At 44.4% G+C, this 21,971-nt stretch overlaps 1 protein-coding gene across 2 annotated transcripts; it reads left to right on the top strand.

Moving 5' to 3' along the window:
• The first annotated feature begins 15 nt into the window (after nucleotides 1-15).
• On the top strand, nucleotides 16-17,076 carry GEMIN8 (gem nuclear organelle associated protein 8). Of its 2 annotated transcripts, XM_060408240.1 has the most exons (5): nucleotides 16-95; nucleotides 6,900-6,945; nucleotides 7,697-8,129; nucleotides 13,605-13,732; nucleotides 16,546-16,685. In XM_060408240.1, the coding sequence occupies exons 2-5, from the start codon at nucleotides 6,934-6,936 to the stop codon at nucleotides 16,576-16,578; spliced, it is 606 nt and encodes a 201-aa protein (XP_060264223.1). In that variant the 5' UTR covers nucleotides 16-95; nucleotides 6,900-6,933; the 3' UTR covers nucleotides 16,579-16,685. The 2 variants fall into 2 exon arrangements, with proteins under 2 accessions (XP_060264223.1, XP_004021963.1); XM_004021914.5 differs by lacking the exon at nucleotides 13,605-13,732 and having other exon boundaries at nucleotides 16,546-17,076.
• The last annotated feature ends 4,895 nt before the right edge of the window (nucleotides 17,077-21,971 follow it).

Here is a 21,971-nt window from a genome sequence, read left to right as displayed (position 1 = left end):
CCGCAAGCGCCTCCCGCTAGTTTCAGCCAGTTTCCAATCGGAAATAGGTCCCAGCTCGCCCACCGCCCAGGATTCGCAAGCTACGAGCCTTCGAGGTGACGCGTCCCCTCGGGACGGTTGGGTTTCATTTGGGGAGTGAAGGAAGAGCCTGGAGTTCCCTGAGCCTGACTTCCTCAGAGGCCAGGAGAGCTTAGAGCTTGTCAGTCACATTGTCGTATTTATCACCGTCCCGCGGGAATAGGTGGGCCAGAGGCCCATGAGACCCCCTAAATCATTGGTGGTGAATTGTGAGAGGGGAAGGGTTCCAGAGCCTCTCAGCTCTGCCGTGCATCAGAATCACTGGCTTGCTTTAAAATGCCCTAGCCTCCATCCCAGACCAGATAAGTTCAAATCTCTCGAAGTGGGGCCCAGGTATCGATTATTTTTATGAAAGCGCCCCCGTGCGATTCCGGTGTTCCAGGTAACACTTTAAGCTAGGTCTGAACGGTGAACTCGCTTTGCCCACTCAGCGCAGTATCGGAACAGAAAATAGCCCAGGTCAGCCTCATTCTTAGAAGGATGTCTATGATATTGGCCCGTCTACCCCAAAATTGGGATTTTCTCTTTTCCCTCGCATGTTGACCTCTATGGGAGATCTGAGGTTTTGATGGAAGTTATCTGGAGAATATTTGTCACCTACAATCTTCCCTGCTCCTTACCTGTGGAGGTGGAAAAGGTCTTTTCCCTCTTTTCTTCCTCAGTAATTAAGTGAAGTCAGACCAGTGGCCAACGAAGTACCTTTTAGCTCTGAAATCTTGAGAGTTCCTTAGTATAGACCAGATGATTCTGAACAATTTTTTTTTCAGGAATGATTTTTAAAGTTGTTTCACAAGCTAGGTTCTGTATTCAGCTGTTTTTCACGTTAAGTCAGAACATTACTTGAAAGTCTAGACTGAAGATTAATAGTAACACAAATCACATTTCTGGCATTACTTTGAGAGTTCCCATGAATTGTGGAGTGGGTGTAACCTTTACAAGTACAGTTTATATTAATATAGTTTATAGGAGTAACAGTCCCTTTGGGGTGGCATTGTGAACAAAAATCATATATTTTCAAAGACCGTTAGCTAGTAACTCTGGGTTGGCAGAACTGAAGGCAAGTTCACAGGCGTACAGATCTCTGATTATTAGTTGCTGTGCTAGGCAAGTATATAAACTAAAGCTCCAGAGAGAGTTTTCATTCTAAAAGTGTTTTATAGATGGCAAAGGAGTATTTTGTTTTTTAGGGTGCAACATTTAAGGATAGGGTGAGATAAGAAGGATAGGAAGAAAAATTGAACAAACAAGCATAGAGTAGAGGTTGGAGAATTCACAAAATAGATGCTGAACTCTTGGAACTTCATTCCAAGTAACTATTTCCAAGTGACTGGTTCCAAATAACTAGTCATGGTTAGAGCCTTTTTGGTTAATTTCCCATTACCTGTTGTGTTCATGAGTCAGGAGTTAATTTTGCTTGGGGGTGTCCTCCTATTTCACACAGGGAATTTGGTGAGTTAGTGACATGGGGATTGGTGAATTTGGGAATAAATACATTCACAAATCCCTCACCCTTGCTGACAAATGAAACAGTGCCATTCAGTGGGTGCAATAGGATTTGTATGAAACAGAAGAATTGTTAACTATCCTTTCAGCCTTCCTGCTTCCTCACCTGTGCCTTCTTTGTGATATTGCTGCTTTTTGCAACAACCAGAAGAGTAAACTGGGGTTTGGAATGGAGGGAATGAAAAGGAAATCAAACTCAGGTTTGGGGCTCCTTTACCCATCAGTTTGAACTGTTAGAGGCAAAGAGGGGCAGGCCTTCTGAACCCCAGCTCGAGGGCTTGTAGGAGGCCTCTTCCTGGCAGAAATGGAGCTTGGCCTGCTGAGGGTGGGAAAAGGCCTTTCAGACTTGAGCCATCTCTGATGTCCAAATCACTGAGCAGGGACCATGCCAAGCCGCAGGAGGGAGCCTCTGAGGGCAGCAAGCCAGATGAATTTGCCAGCCTCAGATTGTAGCTAGGGGTGACAACGAGAAGCTCTGCTCCCAAAAAACCTCCTTTTTTCATTTATATTAGTTGAGGAAGTTGCTACCAGCAAGTGTGTTATTGGGAGACATCTCTGATAGGGTTATTACCCATATCCAGAGATTCCGTAGAACTGCATGTGACTCTGTCTGTAATTCAGATTTCTCTACCATGCAGTCATTCATTTTGAGCAGTCTCAGCAGACCTGGTGTTTTCAACCTTGAAACAATGTATACTGAAGGCCTAATTAGATCCCCCAAATTCTATGGTTGCCTCAAGAACCAAATTAGTGAGAGCCTTATAGGAAACTTGCATAACTAATTTAATGCCCAAAACTGAATGTGTTTCTTTGCAAAACTCACAAAGTAGAGGAGTCTTCATGTATTCAATTTTCAGAATTCTAGTGGGAAAGCAGGATAGAGAGGGAAATCCAGTTACAGAATATCCATTATCGTTTCAAAGGGAATTTGTGTTTCATCTATCTGGTTGCTATGATGTGTCCTGGACCCTGTATTTATAAGAATCTAAATAGGCAGTTAAAAGATTGTATACAGTGTGACTACCTCTCAACAAAGCTGCATTGCTTATAGTTGGAAATTTGCAACCACTTGGTGGAAATTTTCAAGGACTCAATGGAAATAGTCACGTTTTATTCATTGAAAATCACAAAGCTCTTGTCTGTTGTTGTTCGTGTATAGTTAGGCATTTTTAAATGTATCTCTCAGAATAAGCCGAGTCATTGAAGAATGAGTGCATTTTTTAAGAAGGGCTATATGGGAAAATGTATCATTCAAGACTCAGAGGCACTGTCTTTCGCCTGTGGGCCTCTGCAGTGTTTCGTGAATGACCTCAGTGCTGTTTTTTTCCTTCCTCCTCTGTTGGCTGAGGACAGACAATGAATTGGGTCTCTGTGCTCGCCTGGGCTCAGCTGGGCAGTGACTATTGTGCCATTGTCCTCCCTGGGGAGGGCTGCCCAGTTGGTAGGGCTGTGGGTCCCAGCCTCCCCTGACATCAACCCTCTCCTATCAGCTCCACTTCCCACTAGGAGAAGAGTTACCGCGCAGTCCACGAAGCCAGGCGCCATAAAAGAGTACAAGATGCTCCTGGGAAGGTGGGGAAGGAAAGATCGAATTAAAGACCACTGAAAGGGCATCTCCCATCTGCTGTTCCCATAAGCTTTCTTTTCTTTGCGACGGTAGTAATGTGTGAAAGTACTGCGGTAGTGTCAAGAATTCTTTTAATGTTGGCTTTTCAGAAGCCCCCGCAGTTTTATTAGGTCCTTAAGCTATCTGTGTGGAAAGAATACCAGTTTTAAAAAGTTAACAGGGCCCATTCCTCAAGGAGGTTCTCACCTTCCTTTGGGTGCTGACAAATGCAGTCAGCTGGGAAGAATATGGGTTCCTTCTTCCAGGGAATAGACACTCGAAACTCTCTCCTGTTTCCTGTCCCTTGTTGGGTTCCTGCTAGGCCCAGGCAGCTTGTAGGATCTCCAGCAGAAATCAGCATATGCTTTCTGAGCCCTGTTGACTGATCCTTTTTTCCAGGAGTTAGAATTTTGTTTTGTTTTGTGCTTAGTTAAGTCTTTAAGGTCTATGTAGCTCTTTAAGAAATAGTCCGATTTGCTTATTTAGTCACAGACAGGATTCTTTTGTCCCCAGTATTAGGAACTGGTCACCGTGATTGCTATTGGTCATAATCAGTTTTCTTGTTTGCACTGGTCTTATTCTGAGCCTGATAACTTCTGAGCTGTGTGAGAATCTCAGTTCTTCCACTGATTTCTAAGTGCAAAGCAAGAAACAGGTAGGATGCTCAGCATACTGAGGGCAGGGTCTCTACAGCATCATAATGGATTAACATTAGGGAGAAGTGGGCAAGTGATGGCCCATGACTAAGAATGCTGTTTACATTTTTACTGGGTGGTCTTTTCAATTTAAAAAAAAAGAGGAAGGCTATGTAGCAGGATATGTGGCCCACAGGCCCAGAGTATTTGGCCCTTTAGAGAAAAAAATTTGCTGGTATAAAATACCAAGAGTAATACTGGAAATAGCCAGCTAACAATAATTATAAAGGTCTCTGCAAGCTACTCTTTCTTTAGAAATGTTTTTCTATACTTTATCATATTTGAGTTGAGAGAGATAATTGATTAATTTGTCATTCATTCTCAGGAACTATATTTTCAACCTAAAGAAAATTTTTTATTTATTATTTTTATTGAAGTATAGTTGATTTACAGTGTTGTGTTGCTTTCAGCTATTCAGCAAAGTGATTCAGTCATACATTCTTTTTCAGATTCATTTCCTTTATAGGTTATTACAAAATATTGAGTAGAGTTCCCTGTGCTATACAGTAAGTCCATGTTGGTTATCTGTTTTATATATAGTAATGTGTATATGTTAATCCCAAACTTGTAATTTATCCCTCCCCTCATTTCCCCTTTGATAACCATAAGCTTGTGTGGGTCTCTTTCTGTTTTGTATATAAGTTAATTTGTATATTTTTTTTTAGATTCCACATATAATTGGTACTCTTTTTAATTGAGTATCTATAGGATTTTAAGAACCTTAAAGATACTTAAAATGTAAAAGCATATGACACATAGGTTTTGGGATATGAGAAGGGAAAAAAGTAGAGCCAAGGACAGAATGAGCAGCATATTGAACGTAGAGCCTGAGTACTCTAAACATGCTGGAAGATGGCAGCAGATTTGACTGTAAGTGTCCCAGTGGCCAGACAATGAGGAAAGCATAATTAGTAAAATCGACAAAGTTGCCTGTATTCCATGATGGATGTAAATTCATCTTTCCTTCATGGCCTGGGTCTTAAAAGAGGCCAACCTCTCAGCAGATGAATTAATAATGCTTTATAGATAGTCGGCACCCAGGGCTGAATCTGAGTGACTTTCTTGCCAAAGTGCTCAGAGTGCCTTTCATGATTTCTGAGGCAGTGGAACATGGCAGTCCTTCTGTCAAATTATTTGTTGAATCAAATGCATACGAAAGTAACCACTCCTCAAAGTAGCACTCCCATCCCTTTTTACTCACAGCCATTGACATTTGAACTGCCTGGCAAACGTGATGAATTACACTCGAACCTCGTAAACAGTTGTCTACTGTGTCACGAATTTGCCTGACTTCTCGCTCTGCAGAGGGGAGCCTCTCATAAGCCATTTTGTGTATTTGCAGAATATTTGTACTACTGTTTCTAAAGCCAGACTGGACTTTCCCAATTATAAATAAAAACAGGGTTGCCGGGATCTGCAGTAGTATTCAATCACAGTAATGTTTATTACGTATTGGAAGCTGTCAGATCTCCCAGTTTGAGATCGTTAATATTTACATTGATCTGGTTCTAAGTACAGAGAAAGTGATGGCACCCCACTCCAGTACTCTTGCCTGGCAAATCCCATGGATGGAGGAGCCTGGTAGGCTGCAGTATGTATTTTCTAAGGTGTAGAAGTCAGGATTCAAAACTCTTATTAATTTCCCCAAGATGCACAGATGTCTCCTAGGCTTTTCTAATTTAATTCCTATGCTAATTGTTATTCTCTGAAACAAATTTGATTAAGAATCACATGAAGTTCACTTTAATGTCATTATGTGCTTCAGGCACTCAGAAAACTGTTCAGATTTCAGTGGTGGAGATAGAAAACCTGACAGGAGGGAATCAGCCACTTCAAGGCTGCACCGTACCCTTTAGCACTCAAGTATTAATATACACTGATTCCTACTATAATTGCTCTTGTGTTCGTTTTACCTCTGTAGGTGGTTAGCTCCTTAATTGTATTGACTGTTTTTATATATATTTCTTCAGTAGCCTATAAAGCACATAGCAGTTAGCCACACTTTCAGATACTTGCTTACGTTTCAAGCCATTTAGTTTCAAACTAATGTGAACATTAGTTTACACTTGTATTTTCACTGCATTTGTTCACTTTCCCCCAGCTTACATTTACTATGTGTGTGTGAATTTAGAACAGGTAACAAGAAGTGTGGGCTGTGTTTAAGATAAATTTACAGAAGACCATGTCAGTCCTCTTGGAAATACTCTATTTGAAAGCTTATTATATTTAAAAAGAATGTGAATCATTCTCTTTAGGCTAAATCTTTTTTTTGTTTTTTTTTTGGATCTGACTTGAGGTTATTTTTATTTATTTATTTATTTTTATTATTTATCTATGTTTTTTTAATTAAATTTTTATTTTTACTTTATTTTACTTTACAATACTGTATTGGTTTTGCCATAAATTGACATGAATCCACCACGGGTGTACATGCGTTCCCAAACATGAATCCGCCCCCCCCACCTCCCTCCCCATAACATCTCTCTGGCTAAATCTTAAAAGATGTGGTCGATTTAACTTATCAGTTTTCCACATTAACCATAGTAAAACATCTGATGGAGGTTACAGAATAAGTCAATATTTCTTAAGGCTTGGAGATTTTCAAATTCTACCCTATACTTAAGTGAAGTAGGAGAAATACGACTCCTTCAGTATCTGATTTCCAGAGTTTCAAAACCCAAGTACCTGTTTGCTCAGCGTCATGTTGTGTTAGGGGTTTCGTCTCATAGATGCTTAAATTCTCGTGCATTTTAGGCTATTGCTTTTGTTTTAACTTTTTTCTTAGGTACATTCTGGTATATGCTGGCACTTTGAGCATCTCTGAACCCTTGAACAGGAGGGGTAAAATTTAAGTCTGTTTTAAATAAGTTGTAAAAGGTACAGCTGCAAATTAAACTTTACCTTGAGGTGTTTCCTGCCATATCAGTAAATCGCAAGAGATAGGTATTGGGGAAATGGCCACAAACCTCACACCACTGGACTGACCCGATGTCTGCCCTGGACTTGTTCTTTTCTAGTTTCGGGGCTCAGTTTGGACTTTCACAGTCAGAGATGGAGGCAAAGGTAAGATTTTTCTTTTTAACTCATGAGAGGAAAAAAAAAAAAAGGTACATTTTCACTTTAAAAGTCTTAGTGTCTCATTGCATGATGGAGTAGAGCAAAGGGATACATCAGAAAGCTATAAGTAAAGCACCATGGGGTGTGCAGCTAGGCAGCTTCTGTCCCAGGCACCGAGGGCCCGCAGGTGTTTAGGGGCCAGAGAGGGAGGGACCAGAAAACATCATCCTCAGTAATCCCCGCGCTTCTCGGCAGGCATTTCTAACTTGGAATCGGTCACTTCATTGCAGCAGGTTGAAAGGTCCAGGATGATAGGCAGTGGCTCCTCATTGCTCCCTGCGTGTCATCTAAAAATGATTATTATTAGCCTCTGTCCCTAGTTTTATCAGGGAGAAGGAAATGGCAACCCACTCCAGTGCTCTTGCCTGGAGAATCCCAGGGACAGAGGAGCCGGGTGGGCTGCCACCTGTGGGGTCGCACAGAGTCAGACACGACTGAAGTGACTTAGCAGCAGCAGCTAGTTTATCATGGGCTGCCATCTCATTGTTCAGTGCCTACCTCATGTGCGAGTACTTCAAAACAAGTGTGCACTCATGGGCGTGGACCCGTCTTATATCCTCTCTGGCCCCCAGGCATCCTAATGAGGAGGAGGTATTTAGTAGATGCACAGTAAAAAGGTTAGTTGATTGACTGTTTGAAGGTTTCTTTTGAGGCTGAACCCGTGTGGTGTCTAGCCTGCAGTCTCTGTGTTTTGTAGCCGGAATCCGCACAAGCTCCCGAGTCTTGGTCCTCTCATCCAGTTTATGCAAGGTACTGGCAGCATTACCATCAAGCCATGGCATGGATGCGCAGCCACCAGAGTGCCTATCGGAAGGCGGTGGAATCAGTCCTCACTTCCCCGTGGTACTACCCAGCCACTGACCTCACCCAGAGCGCTGCCGCCAAGAGTGGCACAAGTCCTCAGTTCTGCTCCAAGTCTCCCTCAGCCTCCGGGGATGCCTGCCGCAGGCGTTCACGCCCTGGCAAGCCGGGACCTCGACGACGCAGCACAGAAAAGCCAGCCAAGTTCGCAGAGGACAACGAGAGCGAGTCCGACGACTGTGGCATAGTGTGCGACCTGAGCAACATGGTGATCACGGATGAGCTGCGCCAGTACTTCGCGGAGACCGAGCGGCACCGGGAGGAGCTCCGTAAGTACAGCCCACCCCATCTCGGGCCTGTCTTCCTGCCCTCATGTACGAACTTCTAACCCCTTGCTTGGGTCCAGGTAATAATCAAACCCGGTCCTAAGCCTGGAACAAGCTCTTGTGATGTGGTACCTCACTTACATTAGTTTTCCACAGTTGTTTCAGTATAGGACTTTTTTTTTTTTTTTTTTTTAGTTCTTATGTAGTGGTGGTGGTTGTTTAGTGGCTGGCTCAGTCGTGTCCGACTCTACAACCCTATGGACTGTAGCCCGCCAGGCTCCTTTGTCCATGGGATTCTGCAGGCAAGAACACTGGAGTGGGTTGCTATGCCCTTCTCCAGGGGATCTTCCCCACCCAGGGATCAAACCTGCATCTCGGGTATCTTCTGGGTCAGCAGGGAGATTCTTTACCACTGAGCCAATGGAGAAGCCCTTTTTAAATTCCAGAACAAAACTTATCCTAACAGTACCTCTATCGCTGAATTTTAGGCAGTACACTGGATGGAGCATTTGCATGCGTGTGTGTACGTGTGCGTTCCCTAACCTACACAACGGTCCTTCAGGGCTTTAAGCCCATTTCACACATGAGGAAACTGGACTTTTCTCACATGTGAAACCTCAGGAGGTTTCTGGACTTGTTCTATGAGACCAACTAGTAATTTGCTATTAGGATTCAAACCAAGGTCTATCCAGTCTCTGTGCTTATTCATCTGGCACAAGCTTAGGAAGTAGATTTTGTCCCTGAGACCATTCGGTTCCTAAAGTACTGTTGCCAGTTCACTGGTACACAACTGAGAGACTGCCCTGGTGCAGTCTCTTTAAGCCATCAAGTCTTAAATCTCAAGCTCCCTTCAAAATGGAGACCAGTGAGAACCTAAACAGGGCAGCAAAATGCCTGGTACTTACCCTCTCTTGTTTGATCCTTCACTGTGGCTGTCTGTCCCTAGGGTTAGAGAATTGTGATAATGGTCTTATATCTTCAGTCAGAAAGTAGGAACTTTCTTAATTCCTTAGTAACTTGCCACAAAAAACTGAAGTTGTTCTTTGTACTTTCCTTACTATTAAGAGTCACCAGCCCATTTACATTGTAAGTGTCTCTAACAGACATGCAAATACTTTTCTCCCTATTACAACCAGTGTGTGTGCTTTGTCACTCACATGTGTCAGACTCTCTGCGACCCCATGGACTGTAGCCTCCCAGGCACCTCTGTCCGTGGGGTTCTCCAGGCAAGAATACTGGAGTGGGTTGCCATGCCTAGGGATCGAACCCAGGTCTCCTGCATTGTATGCTGATAACTCTACCGTCTGAACCACCAGGGAAGCCCATTACAACCAGTAGGCAGTCTCAATATTGTTTTTATTGCATTCTAATCATATATATTTTACTTAGAATTTTCTAGTAAACAGAGGCATAGAAACCTGGGGATGTGTGATTTTCGTTTACATCTTGATTGATCTGTATGTTCCTAATGATGGGTGAGCATTTCTTGATGCCCCCTGAGTGCAAGGAACTGAGCAGTGTGTGTAAAGCCTCGTGGCCTTTAGTATCTGCCTGTGGTTCTCACTAAACTACCCATTCAGTTGTTTTACTTCCCTTCTTTTGATTAAACTGTTGGCTTCTTTTTTGCATATCAGAAAGTACATCCAAACAAATTTTTTTAAAACTACTTTCTATTACACACAGAATACATGTCTTTCCATGATCTTCAGAAATAAATTTTACCTTTTTTCAAAATACATTGGAAATAACCATGGGTCTAATTTAAAAGCATATAAACGGATGAGGGAGGGTCGTCACTGGAGCATGTCTTCTTGTGTTTGGAATGCTGTTACAGGCTTTTGGAAAAGAAAATATGAGGAAGCCAGTGCTTATTTCTCTTGTCCTTACCCAAGGCAGAAGATGATGTTTTTCCTGCCAGAAAGAGCGCTACTTTTGTGACAGAAGTTGTAATTAAGGATGGGAGCAAACCCCAGCCGTCTAAAAGGCCATTTTGAGTGACCTGCTAATTTTAAATAAACCTGAAATATCATCTATACCCAAGTGAGGAGTTAGAAGTTTCTGAGTGAGCGTAGGAGACAAGGGCATCTGCCCTGGAAGCATTGTCAGGTCCCCGGGAGACATGAGAGTTGTCTGGCGAGGGTGAGAATAGGCTTTGGTGTCAGAATCGAATCTTCTCACGAAAGACATGATCTTCTGAGAAGCAGCTGCCAGGGCCTGATGCTGCCCTTCCAGAAATAACAGGCATGGCTTCACCAGCGCCAGGTATTTCCACCAGCTCTTTCAGTGGTGTACAGGATCAATATGTGTTCCTCGGAGCAGTCATGAATGATAGCACTCAGATGTAAGTAATTGGAATGCCCACAGTGCTTTCCAATCCATTACCTCTGCTAGAAATGCTCACGGAGGTTCAGTTACACACACAGCTGGGAGATGCTTGAATAAAGAAACGAGGGATCTGTGTCGTGTGAATACTTGGTTGAAGTTGTTTTGCTCTTCGAGCTACTAGACGCTATTTATTCAATCAGGGCAAACCCAGCCCTGCACATGAATCATTTAGAGAACATAGATTGTATCAAATATCACTAGCAAGGGAAAACGTAGATAAACTTGAAAGATTTAGCTTTTTCCGGATTACTCACCTCTACAAGAACTTGTACATTTTACAGTTTAGTGTCATCTGAGTCTTATTTAATGTTTTCTTGGGATAAAATCCTTTACCATGGACAGCGTGTTCTTGTTTGTGATTACTGTTCTTCTAGAGAATCTCTAATTTCACATATTTCCATGATAAAATTTCTTTTAAAATTAACTAGGATAAATAAAGAACTCCTCTTGTGCAGGGGTAACAGGCATGCTTTTGATGGTTCTATATCACGTTTCCTTAATGGGTATTTCTGTTATTTAAAACTTCACTGGTAATATTAAGGGAAATTAGATGGTTGTGAAGTTTTAAAAGGTGGACTGTGTTGTCAGGTATTTCTTAGGAAAAATAACTGTTAGGTTAATAAAGGCATCATTTTTAGTCATAAAAATGAACTGAGACTGTGAGGTCCTCATCCTAATACTTAGAGAAGGAGGCCCCCCAAAACAAACACCACTATTGTCTCACCGAGAACCAGTCCGATATTTTGGGGGTAGATGTCAGGCACAAACAGGGACATTGTCTCAAAGAGCATAAACTGGTGGAAGAGAAGACAAAAATCAAGCTTAAAAGGGTACTAGAAGAGCTGTTTGGGGTGCGGGTCATGGGTAGCTTTGTAAGTGAGGGGAAGAGCCAGTGGGCTCAGCTGTCAGAAGAGTTCCACCAGGTGATTGTGGAGAAATGGAGTGTGCGCTTGGCTTTGAGGTACTGGATCCATGTGCAATGAGAGAAAGGGGTCAGTGCACGCCTGTGCGGCACTCAAAGCACTGTTCTTACCGAAGAACCCAGATGTGGTTCGTGTACGTGTGATGGGCGCGTCTGCTCCACTCTTTGGTACCCACACCCACTCCCCACCGCCTTCCCCGAGCAGGAAGGTGTAGACTCTAGGCTTCCTAGTGAGCCTTCAGTCAGTCTGCTGGAACCCCAGCCCACCCTCTCTGGAAAACCTGGAGGATATAGCGAAGTGTACAGCCTGGTGTCTAGTGAGCCATCCTGGTTTCGTCAAGTGTAGGAGCATGCTGGTGGAGCACAGTTCCACCGTGTGTGTGTCTCGTCTAGTCTAGATGTTGAGATGGGCATCAGCCAGTCTGTGAGAGGACACGTGTGAATGGCCGTAGAAAAATGGAAGGGAGGGCTGGAAATCACTTTCATTCTAAAAGGAAGCTGCCCGGCTAGCTCAGTTGGTAGAGCATGAAGCTCTTACTCTACAAGTAAACATGGCGATTGCCCATGGACCTGGGGGCGACATTTGTCATGGAGTCAGGGGTGCGGGCTAAGGAGGGGAGAAGACCCACCACAAACGGCTCCAGCTCTTGGCAGGCACCTGTGTTCTGGGTGTGTTGCTGACGAGCCAGAAACAGGGCGTTAGTGATATAAATCAAGTCTGTGCTTTCGCTCAGTTGTGCTGAGGTCATTAATCCTGGCAACACAGCAGAGAATATAACCAGACATGCTAATCCTAGAAACATGGGGGGAAATCACATTCTTTAACACTCATTTGTCTTAATGCTTTGTCCTCCAAAATGTTCTGCCTTTGGGCTAATTATCTGTGGAATACTGAATGTTTTCCTGCTATGTCAGGGTCTCTGAAGTCCAAGTCACTTCCCATGATAGTTTTTTTTTTCCTTTATAGACTTGCAGTCTACATTGGTAGCATCATGTGAATGTGTAGATTGGGGTGAAAATATCAAGGTTGTAGAGCCTGAACCCAGATGGAGTCCAGTAGAGTTTCTCCCTGATAGTCTAATGCTGTGTTTCCTGCTTTAGCTCTATGTGCATGTTAACCCTGGAGTTAGTTTCCTAGTGCTGTTGTAACAAATTACACGAACTGTGTGATTTAAAACTGCAGAAGTTTCTTCTCTCACAGTTCTGGAGGCCAGAAGGACAAAGTCAAGGTGTCGCCAGCGCCACACCTCCAGAGGTGCTACGGCCTGCCTCCTCCAGCTCCTGGCAGCTCCTGGCTTTCAGTGGCTTGTGGCAACAAGGGTGCCGTCTCTGCTGCCATTTTCCCATGGTTTCCCCCATGTCTGTATGTGCCCTGTTATGTCTCACAGAAGGATACTGTCACTGGATTTGGGATCCGCACTAATCCAGAATCATCTCAATCTGTAGTTACATCCCCAAAGTCCCTGAGCTTCTGAGGTTTGGGGTAGCTGGAAATTTGTGGGTGGTTTACCCTGCTACAACCCTGTGTTAAAGGTGGAATCAACAAAGATGCTCCAATTTGTTTTAAAGCAAGTTGCCTTGGGCAAATATCCTGCACGAAAAAGGTGCTTAGTAACACTGAGTCCCACAGCTGTTTTCGGGAGAAATGACTGGCGTCTGTGTGACAAGGGCAGCTATGTCTGAAGTTCAGCTCCTCTGCTTGCCAGCCCTCTGGTTGGCTGAGCCCTCACCTTGTTTTGACAGAAAGAAAAATGGCCAGTGATTGACAATCCTTTCCTGCACTGGGACAGAGAAAGCAATAAATAGAACCCAAATAAGTCGATGCCCTCAAATGAGTGTTGAATCCTGAGGTTGGCTTGGATCCCTGGGTCAGTGTGCGCTAAAGTACTTTCATGAGCCACCTGTAGCCTCCAGTCCAGCCAATCTGAACGTGCTTGGTTTTAAGCTGACCAGGTTTCACGTCTGTATTAATAGTCTAATGTTACAACTTGGGTGTGTGTATATAAGTAAAAGTAAAGCAACTCAAATGTAAGGGAACAAAATCAGACTACAACTCAGTAATGCCTCTCCCCAGGGAAATTCAGAGGCCCTCCGAGAGAGGCGCTACCCAGTGCCTTTTGAGAGGTGAGCATCTGTTTCTCTATCACTGGGTTGTCATCTTTCTCCAACAGCATCTGGAAGGGACAGTTGTTTACAAAGAATAACGTATGGCCTTTGCCCGAGCTTCCTGTTGACAACCACTTCTGACCACCTGCTTTGGGTCAGGCATTGCAGCCTCCCCCAGGGCTGGGGAGATGGGGTGAGTAAAGGCCATAGTGCCCTCGCCAGGGTGGACTCCCACAGGTAGGCTGCTGGTGCCGGGGGCCCTGCTTCCTGTCTCTCTGATCTATGTTGGAGGGCAACTACCTGCTGTGCAGGCTTCCTAGGTGACACTGGTGGTAAAGAATCCGCCTCCCAGTGCTGGAGACATAAGAGACGTGGGTTTGATCCCTGGGTCGGGAAGATCGCCCAGAGAAGGAAATGGCAACCCACTCCAGTATTCTTGCCTGGAGAATCCCATGGACAGAGGAGCCTGGTGGGCTACAGTCCCTAGGATCACAAAGAATCAGACACGAGTGCAGCAGCTTAGCATGCACAATGTCCATGAGATTGTTTTTGTCAGAAGGGCAGCAGAAAGAAGCATCATGATAATAGGCATGGTAAGTTACAAGGAAAACAAATAAAGATGCAAAAGTAAAAAGGTTAAATTCACATATTCTGATGGCAGAGAGCAACACTAAAGACAGCGAAGGTCCCAGTTTTCTTTTAAATTTGTAAACTCAGAGACTGATTTCAACAGGAAGTTCAACAACATCTATTGTGTCACTAAACCTGTTGGTGAGAATGATGGTAGTCTTAGGACAGGCTTGAGAGTGAAAGGCCCATGGTCTGGGAACTGCTGCCGTCCATGTGCACAAGCTCTGAGGGACCGTGTGAAACTGTTTTCTCAGGGCCTGAGGACTATTAACATGTCCTAGGCTGTCACAGGCAGCAAGCGGGCTCTGCTATCCCTGGCTTGGGTGGAGATGCCAAGCCTTCAGAAGAGAAGTCCCTGGCCGCGGTGGGGGGTGGAGGGGGTTAGAATTGAAACACCCGTATACCCGTATGAGAATTGAACATCTTAAGTCCTGAAGTTTCAGATTTGCCAGAAAGACGAGAAATGAGAAACAAATGCTTGTCGACCTCCCGTTCATTTGCACATCAGGCCAATATTTTGGTTTAGTTCTGCCTTTTACACTAGGTCATTTCTATCTTTTGTGTGGATAAGGTAACAGTTATATTGTATTTCTTTTGCTTGACAGTCATTTGGATTATCCACATACTACCTCCTTATATAAAAAGAAGCTGCAGGTATGCTAAGACAGAAATGGCCACATGCATTTTTAATGTTTCCAAGCTTATAAAACTCTCCAGCTCCATGATGTGATTTATAAATGAATGAGATTTGTGAGTGTCTGTACCTAGCCACATCAATAGCATAGGCACATAAATACCTCGCCATTCACTTGATGTGCTCACTCTTGTGTTCCCTTCCATACTGAGCTTTCATTCTACTTTCATTTTTTTTAACAAAGGAAAAAATGATTTATATCATTGTTTTATTCCCTACAACCATCTTCAGTCCTTCAGTTCAGTTCAGTCGCTCAGTCGTGTCTGACTCTTTGCGACCCCATGAATCGCAGCACGCCAGGCCTCCCTGTCCATCACCAACTCCCGGAGTTCACTCAGACTCACATCCATCGAGTCCGTGATGCCATCCAGCCATCTCATCCTCTGTTGTCCCCTTCTCCTCCTGCCCCCAATCCCTCCCAGCATCAGTCTTTTCCAATGAGTCAACTCTTTGCATGTGGTGGCCACAGTACTGGAGTTTCAGCTTTAGCATCAGTCCTTCCAAAGAACACCCAGGACTGATCTCCTTCAGAATGGACTGGTTGGATCTCCTTGCAGTCCAAGGGACTCTCAAGAGTCTTCTCCAACACCACAGTTCAAAAGCATCAATTCTTGGGCGCTCAGCCTTCTTCACAGTCCAACTCTCACATCCATACATGACCACTGGAAAAACCATAGCCTTGACTAGACTAAGTAGCATTTCTCTTGGTAGCAGCAGTGGCGACAAAGGTGTGCATTCTCTGTTCTTGACAGTCACTTAAAACAAAAATCTGTAAGTTGACTAAAATTTGACCTTAGGTTTTGTTGACATTTTTATATTGTTTCTAGTTTACATAAGAATAAAAGTTATACTACTAGGACTTGTTACGGTAAAAACAGAGAGGGGAGGATAACCTGAGTAAATATGTGTTGCTTTACAAGAATCCATTTAGATGAGATGAGAGCATATAACCCACCATCATGCAGTTGAGCCTAAGCTGGCCTGAGTGAAGGGAAAGCCCCATCCATCCAGAAGGATGGCAGCCGGTGGGCTGCTGCAGGCAGCACAGAGGCCTTCCTGCCATCTGCAGAAGCATGCTTTCTCAGCCCTTTCCTACCTTTGGCCAGCCTTGAAACCCGTTCACCTTTCCTCACGTGGTGTGATTTGTGTTGAGGAGGTGTGTGGGGATCGTTTCTCATCCTCGAGTTCTCTAGCTGCTAGCACTCACCCTTTTCCAGATGACCTCAAACCCATACCTCTTCCACAGAGGTGATTGTTTTCCCCCCACCAGCTCATTTGTGGTGGGAATTACTACTACTTGCAGCCCTGGACTTGGCAGGAAGTGTTTCCTTTCCCAGCTGGCCAGGTCCAGTGTTTGAACCCATGGGAGTACCACTGGCTACGCCTCACGGGGCAGCTTGTAGGCAGCCGTGTGGACCTAGAGAGACCCGAGGGGCTGCATTTTTCTCCTCTTGTTTTTCAGGCCCATTGCTAAACGTGGATAGTTTGGGGTGCTGAGTGAGTGAGAGATGCACTTCCTAAAGGAGATAGTGATCACTGCACATGGGTTACGCCTTAGAGTCTGAGAAGCTCCCAGCCAGTGGGTTAGGGCCAGGTGCCCTGACAGTTAGAAGGGGAAGGCAGAGGGAAGCGAGGGCCAGCTGAGACGACCCAGCTCATGGAGCATGTTGCTTGCTTCCCAGGGCGGCAGCATCAGCTGGACGCAGCGCGCCTGAAAGACTATGTGAATGCTGACCACGGCCTGTACTGCGACAAGCGTGGCCGCTCCGCGCTGCCCCCAACCGAGCGGCCTGGAGAGCGGCGCCAGGCTGAGATGCAGCGCCTGTACGGGGCCAGCGCCGCCAAGATCCAGGCTATGGAGACGGCCATGCAGCTCAGCTTTGACAAGCATTGCGACCGCAAACAGCCCAAGTACTGGCCCGTCATCCCGCTCAAGTTCTGAGCCCTGCCTGCCTCTGCCTCTGGTTGCCTTTCATGGTTGCCCTCTCCCATGGCTTTTGTCAGGGAAAGGGGGCTCAATGCCGACAACTGAGCACATTCACCCAAGTCCCCTGGGGGCAGTGATAAGGCCAGCCACCTGGAAGTGGGCAGAACACGTCCTGTTGCAAGAGAGGTTTTCTTTTGACATAAAATGATAATTTCATATCCATCCCGTTGGTTTTGAATGTTAATAAGAGTGACCAGTTCATTAAAGTTCTTACCTGCAGATCCTGCCTAGTCGTTACGTTTCTCTTTTCTTCTTTCTTTGACCCAGCTGAGCTAGGCGAAGGCTTTCAGGGGCTCAGATGTCTCTCCCACCCCAAGTCCTCTAGCTGCGCTGCAAAGGACGCAAACCTACTGGCCCAGCAGTACAGAGCTCAGCAGAGTGCATGTGCTGTCAAGGACCGGAGTTCCTAGTTCAGGCTTTCAGGCCGCATGGTCTGTGTCCCAACTCCTCAGTTCTGCCCTTGCAGGAGGAAGAAAGCCAGAGATGGTGAGTAAAGGCCTGGGCATGGCCGCATGCCAGTAAAACTTTATTAATGAAAACAGGCCAGGTTTGGCTTGTGGGTGGTAGCTTGCCAGCTCCTGCTCTAAAGGAATGAAAATCCGTGTCTGATGTCCTTCTGGTTACCTGCTTGTCTCGACAGAGCTTGAAAGTCATCCAGAATTGAGAGCCGGGGACAGTGATTCCCAAACTTGCTCACCTCTGCAGTCTCCTCGGTGGTAGCAAAGGTGTCATTGAACTCTTACTACATATAGTGAATACTGTTTTGATAAGAGAATATATTTCAGGGAACAAAAACCTAAAAATGATGTCTCAGTCCACTTATAAAAGCCAGCTGCCTTTTAAATAAGTTATTTTGGTGCATTGCCAGGGTGAACTGCACTGACCTGCGAAGATTAGCACATCCATCAAAGGCTGGTGAAAAGATAGAGTATTGACATGTTTCTCCCTTGAAACACTTAGCTGCGCATTTCAGCCCCTGCCCTGAGACAAATACATTACTTTTCCTCAGCCCCAGGTGCTTATTTTTCCAAGCTCACGTTTTATTATTGGAGTTACAGTTTGTGCTTGGGTATTGTAGACAAAAATCAGAATTAACTTCCCCTGTGGTGACACATGACCAACATTTCAAATCTTTAGCAGTTCTTTTTTTCTTTGAAACCTATATGCCTAAATAGAAAATAAATGTGACTGAGGCAGGAATACAAACCGAAGCCTCTAATGACAGCAGTTTTCTTGGCAATTTGAGAGTGAAGTGTTTATCCTCCCAAAAGACGCTCCTGCCTTCCCCTAGAGAAACCCCCAGGGCTTGGCGTTCCTCGCTCCTGATGTAGGACTTCATGATACCCCTGGCATGGGGTCCTTGAGGACCACCTGGGGTCAGTGCCTGGAAAATACACAGCGCTGGCCACGTGGTATATACACAATCAATGCTGATGCTCATCTATTCCCTGTCTTTAAAAATTGCCAAAGAATGCCAACAGAAGTCCTGGCTGTGGAACTTGTTCCAGATAAGGGGACCTATCTCCCTGTCGGCAGTTGGAACAGATGGACTGGCTCCTGACACCTCAGCCTCACCTGTCCTTCTACCCCGATGTCCTTTGTGTGATCACCCGTTCATTCATTCACACAGCAGATGTTTAGTCCTTTCCATCCCAATCAGCTGGACCATGGTCTCTTCCCTTGGGGACATGGTGGTAGGCAGCGAGGGCAGGGGGCAGTGCTGCAAGAGCTCAGGGGAGGGAGGTAAGGGCCGGGCTTCTTAATTAACCTAAGCACTGTCAACACTTGGAACTGGATCATTCTTTCTTCTAAAAGAATCCATACCATGGACACCTATTTATGAACTAAAACTGATAAACTCGGGAAATATTCACACACACCAGCTACAGAATAAGAGTTTGGTTCTGGGCAACGAGAGGATTGGAGTCCCCAACCAGGGGGGTTTCTCTGTCTCTCTGATGTTTCATTTCTTTTTAACAAAAGTTATGGTAGAACCCAACTTCGATGGAAGCCCTCAAAATTCTGCAAACTTCTGACAAAGTCATTTCTCTTTCAGTTCATTTCTAGGATTAACTATTACATGAAGTTTTTATAAAACTCATATAGGGCTTTAAGTAATTGGTGGCTCAGATGGTTAAGCATCTGTCTACAATGTGGGAGATCCAGGTTCGATCCCTGGGTTGGGAAGATCCCCTGGAGAAGTAAATGGCAATCCACTCCAGTACTATTGCCTGGAAAATCCCATGGACAGAGGAACCTGGTAGGCTACAGTCCATGGGGTCGCAAAGAGTCGGACACGACTGAGCAACGTTACTTTATATAGGGCTTACCAGGGGCCACGTACTCTTCTAATTGCTCTACAAATAACGAATTTCTTGAGCAAGCAACCTATGACAAACCTGTGAAGTAGCTATTATAGGCACACAACCTGTTTTCTAAAACTCTTCAATCAGATGTGTTTCAGAATTCAGACATTGTGGTACTTTTGAAAAGTCAAACAGCGTATTATGGAACTGGTCTCATTGGGCTGGGGCAGCAGCCTGTCATCAAAGTCAGTTGTTGCAGTAAAATGGAAGAATATTCTAAGCGGAATAACACCATAAATATTCCCAGTTCCATTCACGTCAGGTTTTGTCCTCATATCCTTATAGTCAAGTCAGGTTTGGCTGCCAAACAAATTATTTGAAAACGACAAAACATGACTTCCAGTTTCCAGAGCTTTGGAGACAGCAGTAAAGTGGTGAAATATTATTTCCATTTTGCACATGAGGAAACCGAAGCACAGAAAAATTAACCAGCTTAAGTTCATTCTCAGTTGGGGAAGAGAGGGTCAAACCTAAGTATTCTTGACTCCTGAGCTCCCTACTTTTAGGTGTTTTCGCCCTGCTGAACTCAGCCTCGACAGCCGTATTCACAACCTGTGCAAAGCACAGTGTATCCAGAGCATGGTGAAGAATCAGGAGCTGATTACAATGCTCAGCAAGATTTCAGTATGTTCCATGCTGGAGCACGGGGTTAGACTCTAGTCCTGCTGGAGAATGTGTGACTCTGGATAACGCACTTGTTCTTTATCTGAATTTTAGAATTGAGCCTGTAGCCTCGAGAAGAGGAGACACAGTTGAGCATTAAGGAAACAGATGTTCTGTGGCTTGGCAATTTGGGGCCAAGGTGAGGAAAATTCTAGGATGGTTCAGGTTTCTGCCTTGGATGGTGGTTCTCATCACTGAGCTAAAGAAAACAGTGAGAAACAGGTTTAGGAAGAAAGATGATTAACTCCACTTGGGGCCACAGTGAGTTTGAAGAGCTCACAGGACATCCAGGGACATGGTGGCGGTCACCAGATATTTGAGCTTCAAACTCAGTGGAGAGAGTCGGGATCAAAAATATGAACTTCTGGGACTTCCCTGGTGGGTCCAGTGGTTAAGCATCTGCCTTGCAATGCAGGGGACATGGGTTCAATCCCCGGTCCAGGAAGTAAGATCCCACATGCCACAGAGCAACTAAGCCCATGTACCATAACTACTGAGCCCACACACCTAGTACCCATGCTCCGCAACAAGAGATGCCATGGCAATGAGAGGTCCTCACACCACAATGAAGAGTAGCCCCCACTCTCCACAACTAGAGAGAGCCCGTGTGCAGCAACGGAAGAAGCTGTGCACTGCAACAAGTGTAACCCCCAAATATAAATATTAAAATTAATTTGAACAAAACATTAATATTCAAAAAAATACAGACTTCTGAGTCCTCAGCCTTAGGAATATGGAAAGGGAGACCACATATAGACTCAGGAATGGACCACTGACAGTGGGGCCCTGAAGACAATGACTAACCCACAGATACAGAAGAGTCTGAAGGGAACTGAGAGAAATGGCAAAGACAAAAAGGGAGAAAATCAGGTGCTAGAGGTGTCTCTAAAGAGGAAATTACAACTGGAAGAGCTGGACAATATGGCTTCTATTGTGATGCTTTAGGAAGTTGACTTCCCCACCAATGAAGTATTTTTTAAAATATATGTGTATATGTATAATTAAGATAAATATAGATAGATAAATTGAGTTATGTATCAAACATATTGGAAATATTTTGCAAATATGGAAACAATCTCATAAAGACTCTACATCTAATTTCCAATTTATAGGAAGTTCAAAGACTAGACTAACGTAAGACTCTGGGAAGACAATGAACCAAATCCAGAACTGGGAAATTTAATAAGACAGAAAACCCAGTTATTTCAGCAAATGGACTTTTATAAAGTGTGTGTTGGAGAAGGGGTCATGGTGCACAAGGACCTGTCAATAAAATATTTTTAAGGTTCTGATCTGTTGAAGACACAACTCCACAGCTGAACTCATAAGATGTGTGGGGTTTCCTTTAAAGAATGTGTGCCAGTGGCAGAGCATGTGAGAGAGAACACAGTGGGCAAAATGCTGACCATTGTTGAAGTAGGGTGATGGACACATGGAAATTCATAATGCTCTTTTCTGTAGCTTTCTGTTTGAGAATTCCGTAATAAATTTTTAGAAAATGAAATCGAATTTGAAGGAAAGAGATTAACAGTATTGTCACAGAAAGTTCTGGTAAATTAAGAATAGACCCAGAGGGATGGTATGGGGAGGGAGGAGGGAGGGGGTTTCAGGATGGGGAACACGTGTATACCTGTGGCAGATTCATGTTGATGTATGGCAAAACCAGTACAACACTGTAAAGTAATTAACCTCCAGTTAAAATAAATAAATTTATATTAAAAAAAAGAATAGACAAGTAGAGTTTGGCTTAATAATCTAGAAACCACTGTAACCTAAAGGGCCTTAAAGCAATTTCAATGGAAAGGTGGGGATGAATACCAGTTTATATCAAGAGCTAAGATCTTGGGGTTGGGGGAAGACTGCAGCATGTCTAAGGGACATGGGAGCCAGTCTGAAAGATCTCCCAGTGGCCAAATGGAACAACTTAAGCAACAAAATCTATAACAGAGAATTGGATTATAACCCAAAGTATAAAAGAGATATACATGACTTCATACTGATAAGTGATTGCATAATAAAGAAGGAGAAGAGACAAATCTTCCAGAAGAATTCTAAATAATGGCTGTAGATTCTGCCCCTTCTAGAGGTCTGA

Source organism: Ovis aries, chromosome X (assembly GCF_016772045.2).
Source record: "Ovis aries strain OAR_USU_Benz2616 breed Rambouillet chromosome X, ARS-UI_Ramb_v3.0, whole genome shotgun sequence".
Classification (NCBI taxonomy): Eukaryota; Metazoa; Chordata; class Mammalia; order Artiodactyla; family Bovidae; genus Ovis; species Ovis aries.
Note: the sequence above shows the minus strand (reverse complement) of the source record. Positions and strands in the feature narration are given on the sequence as shown.